Source organism: Hemibagrus wyckioides, linkage group LG09 (genome assembly GCF_019097595.1).
Source record: "Hemibagrus wyckioides isolate EC202008001 linkage group LG09, SWU_Hwy_1.0, whole genome shotgun sequence".
NCBI lineage: Eukaryota > Metazoa > Chordata > Actinopteri > Siluriformes > Bagridae > Hemibagrus > Hemibagrus wyckioides.
In genome coordinates, this window is record NC_080718.1 from 30,263,157 (window position 1) to 30,268,156 (window position 5,000).

The following is a 5,000-nucleotide window of genomic DNA, read 5'->3' on the forward strand; positions in this document are numbered from 1 at the left end:
GTTGAGGTCAGGACTCTGTGCATGAAAGAGCATGAAATTGTCCAAAATGTCTTGGTATGAAGCTGAAGCATTAAGAGTTCCTTTCACAACACCTGAAAAACAACACCTGAACTCAATGATCTGGAGGGGTGTCCCAATACAGTGTCTACATTTAGTGTCAATATAGTGTCTTCATTTAGATAAACTACAATCATTCTATATAGACTTAGACATAAAGCTTGTTTAGATCAGACTTTTCTGACCTGTTCCATCAACCTGTGGAGATCCGTCTGACCTCGGGATCATCAGCAGGCAGGCAGTGAGTAAAATTTACACAGTGGAAAAACAGTCAAGGACTTGTCATGAAGAGATGAATGTGCACTTGTTTTATCTACACATCTGCCACATCTGTGATGTTGAACAGCCTAATCGGGTTGAGGAGGGAATTTTTCAGCTCTTTAACACACATTCACACCATTTTTTCCCATGAAGAGAGAAGGAGTAGAAAAATAAATAATTAATGACCACTCGATGGAAATCCTGAACACTTTTACAGGTCTGAGAGCAGGACCGGGGTAACGGGAGGCAGTATCACATATTCCGCCTGCGCTCCCAATTCATATTCCAGAAACATGAGATAATGTTCTAATTATACGCTCCGGAACGGTTTTATATCCAAACACATTACATTCCAGCTGGATTTTTTTGAACGAAAGCGGAGATCCAGAGTCGCTGCTGCGGCCATCATCCCAGCGTCCTTCTGTCCCTCCATCATTTTGTTAAAGGAGTATTATTAAAATCCACTTAACGCCACTCGCGGCACCAAACCATGGAAACTATGCAGCGGCCCGACAGGCCCCGGAAAGTCTGAGTCCTCGACATCTGCTTCGAATCGGCTTTAAAACACACGGTTCACGTTCACGCCGTCGCTACACTTGTCTTACACAGCCCCAGAATTCAGGACACAGGCGATAGAGTTTATAGAGTGGACGAGGAGATGTTTAAAAACATCACAGCGCTCCAGAGTTCATGTCATCAGACAGTGAAACATTTCCACAAAAACATAATAATAATTTAATAAATAAATGAAAGTTCAGCTTCTGCAGTAGATTTAACTCTTTACACTCATTTATGTGAAGAATTTATCTAAAGATGAGTCATCAGATCAGAGACGAGATACAGGCGGAGCTACAGATCAGAGATGAGATACAGGCGGAGCTACAGATCAGAGATGAGATACAGGCGGAGCTACGGATCAGAGACGAGCTACAGGCGGAGCTACGGATCAGAGATGAACTACAGGCGGAGCTACGGATCAGAAACGAGCTACAGGCGGAGCTACAGGCGGAGCTACAGATTAGAAACGAGATATAAAATTTGTATTAATATTACTTAAGTAGGAATAAACAAATCCGCTAAACAAATGATCACACATTTTACCTGAAATCAAAAAATAAATAAATAAATAAAATCAGTAAATGATAATGAAATCTGTGAATGACTTTCAGGTCTAAATATTTCATGTTCACAAACTAAAATCTTTAATTCTAAAAAACATATAATGATATAATTAACATGAACACAACATTTACTAAAGCTAAATAAATAAAGCTGAGGACTGCATTAAGATAGGAATGGAAAAAAAATCTATCAAAATGATCTTGGAGGTACTGAATGTGGAGAGCAGCAGAAAGCAGGATAATGACTCTGTCCAATCACAGTAAAGATCTGATACTTTCCTAAAAACTGGATTAAAGTGAGGAGACACACCCACAATTACACCATCCACTGTCCATCTGTTCATCCTTTCATTTATCTGTTCATCCATCAATCCATTAATTCAAATATCCATCCATCCATCCATCCATTCATCCACCTGTTCATTCGTTCATCTTTATAACTGCTGTAACTGAAGCCTTTTTAAAAGTATTTCAGGTTTAATCTAATTTCATTTAAACTAATTCTGTGTTCCGACTGGAGAAAGGAAAAAGAGATCTGTTTGAATCTTTATTTCTGTAATGAAATGTTTATAAAACATCAGAATTTTCTGTAATATCAGAGCTCACTTCCTGTGATGGGTTTCGGGTGTATGTGGTGTGGTTTTGAGCATCTCTTCATCTCTTCATCTCTTCACACAAACAGGTTTAATTAAAGCGTTTCGCTCGGAGCTTGGAGGCGTTTTCCTGTAGTGTTTATTTAACATGTGGGTTCTACCTTTAAAACCAGATTCTTCAGAAGGATATGTTTTGCTTTTTAGATTTTTAATAATCAGAACAATGAACAGAAATCTCATCCAGGGAAAGTAGAACAAACACTTGCTTAAAAAAATAAAAACAGTGTTTTTGTGTAAGACTCTAAAGAAATTAATTTAATTTGTGAATATTAATAATAATATCTAAAATTCACATTTTTCAAATACTTTTGTTAGCATCCAAGCTCTCGCAGTCTTTTACAAAAAACTGCTCTGAATTGATTAAAGAAACAGCGAGGTTATTGTGTGTAGATATAAATATGTGCTATGAATAATTTAAATTGAACTGGATTATAAACCTCTATAAACTACAGAAGGAAACAGAGTGGAGTTCGCACATGTGCAGTACAGCTCGCGTTCACGCTACAGCTGCTGTAGCTGATAACTGTGAGAGTGGTTTAGTGGGCGGGGCTTTAAATGGGCGAGGTTTTATTGTGATGTGAGTCAGAAATGGTCACATACAGCGCCACGGCGACACCAAACATAACCACTTCAAACTACTGTATTTATAGCCAGGAATCGTAATTATGCTAATTGTTTATCTTGACCTTTATGTAACTGGATCTTTATCATTCTGCTGAATAATCTGTAGGTCTGGACGGTTCTACTTGGGTGTGATGGGCCTGTGTGAGACAGCGTGGAGATGTAACGCTAAATCTGCTACAGGAAACACAAAAACAACACAGCCTATAAAAGCTAGGACACTGACCTCATGAAAAGGTCACGTTGTGGTTAGCATCGTGTTGAGACCTACATGTGATAACCAAACATCTGAGAATAAATACACACACACACCTGCATTTTATCCAACCATCAGAGCACTTTTCACACAGAAACAATGGTTTGTTCTCAAAAAGTTACCAGAATGACCACATCACTGACCCACTCAGCCAGAGAACAGACTGATACACAAAACAGATGGAGCCATTAGATCCTGTAATGATCCTTTCAACATTCTTCAACATTCGCCACCCATTAATAAGAGACTTACGGCTCAGCAGCAGAAGAAGAGAGCAAGAAGAGGACACAGACAGAAGATGGACAGATACATGAAAGGAGGACAGTTAGAAAGACGTACAGGATCTTCCTCGTTTTCCCTGATCGATCATTCAGCAACGCCGTGATGTCACGAGAAACAGACATTCCAACATGCAGACATTCATCTGAAACTCAGAAGTGCACAGATCCTGACACGACGGAGCACCAGTGAAGCTTCTGCTGCTGGAGATATATTAATAGATGCCAGTTTTAACCCTCATGTTATGTTTGGAGCTTGAGACGACGTCTGGTTAACCCGAGCCTTCGGAAATGTGCTCAATAAACTTTTCACATGATTTTGGAATCTGTAAATATGAGATGGAGGAAATAAGGCTGAGAACATCACCCTGGTTTTTGGTTCACAAGCCAATTTTGAACACTTTGTAGGCTCAGGGGTCATTTTAATTTTCAAGAACTTCACAGATGCTCCATCACTAAACACTGCAACCCAGAAATTCAACTAAAGATGAAGAGATTAAGAGGTACTTACAAGATTTCATCGTTTTGGAACTCCAGCATGCCGTGGCAGTCCTCGAAATCCTCGCCTCCTCCTTTAGCTGTGCCCTCGATGGACTTGAAGGGAACTGTAACCACACCTCGAGCTCCTGACGTTCGGAGAACCTTCACCTCCATCACACCGATACTTTCGCTCACGTGTGTCACAGGCTCTTCGAAGGTGAAGATTCCGGCGTGGTCGTCGTCGAATATGGTGACGGTGGCGGTGGAAGGCATGCCGAGGGTCGCGATGGCGTCCACGTGATTGGCTTCTGCGTTCTCTGCCTCATCGCTTTCGTGAACGATGCGAACGTTGCTGAGGTGGATGTGGAAGTTCTCGTCCTCCTCAAAGATGTCATCGTCGATGATGCCGACACGGATCTCCTTTTGAGTCTCGCCCGGCTTGAACACCACCGTGCCTTCGGTGAACTCATAGTCCGAGCCCGCGTTGGCCGTCCCGTCTTCCGTGCGGAATTCGACCGAAACCGTTTGGTTGATATCCCCACCACGGCGAACCACGTTGACGGCCACGGTTCCACAGTTTTCCAGGCACTGATAAGATCCGGGATCAAAATAGATCTTGGAAATAGGATCGTTTTCACCAATGTCACTGCGCACCTCATGCATGCTAACAGCTTTTCGCGCTTGATCTGCTGCATGTTTCTTTAAAATATTCCCAGCTCCGGTCATCAGCCGTGTTGCCTGGCACCGATAGAACGCCCGACTTTTCTGCTGTTGGCTGAGAACCTGGTAATTAGCGAGCTCAATCAGCTGCTCCACTTCTTTATCCGGATGCTTCTGCTTCAACTCCTTCAAGATCTTTGCCATGTCACGCCTGGCCTCCTCTTCATCCAGATCTTTGTCGTCCAGGTCCAGAGTCAAAGTTCCATCCAGAAAATCCACAGCGTGGGAGTTGAGTATCTTTCCGTCCATTTCGATGTCTACTTTGGACGGAAGAGGACGATCTCCTTCAGTCTCGATGATCATCCCGCGATGCTTGCCGGTTCTGTAGCGTTTGTAGACGTATTTGTAGAAGAGGAGACGGCGATCAGCGATCCAGGCAAAAACTACGCAGATGGGGAAGAAGAAAAGCGTGAGGAGACCTTCCCAAACCTGTACAACGCCTGGAGAGATAACTGCCAGGATCAAGTAGAGCCACAGATATGCAAAAATGCTCCAGGCAGCGGTGACAAAGAAGACACGAAGGTGCTTGACCTTACGATGTTCTCCATCAGGA

At 42.5% G+C, this 5,000-nt stretch overlaps 1 protein-coding gene across 4 annotated transcripts in view; it reads right to left on the reverse strand.

Annotated features, from left to right (window-relative positions):
- slc8a1b (solute carrier family 8 member 1b) overlaps positions 1-5,000 on the reverse strand; it is a 72,831-nt gene that overhangs the window by 65,446 nt on the left and 2,385 nt on the right. For 3 of the 4 annotated variants that reach the window (XM_058399277.1, XM_058399279.1, XM_058399278.1), the window contains exon 2: positions 3,759-5,000. This exon is cut by the window's right edge and continues 617 nt beyond it. The exons of the other annotated variant lie outside the window; for it this stretch is intronic. In XM_058399277.1, coding sequence (XP_058255260.1) covers positions 3,759-5,000 — 1,242 coding nt within the window. The remainder of the gene's footprint in view (positions 1-3,758) is intronic. 4 annotated transcript variants of the gene reach the window in all.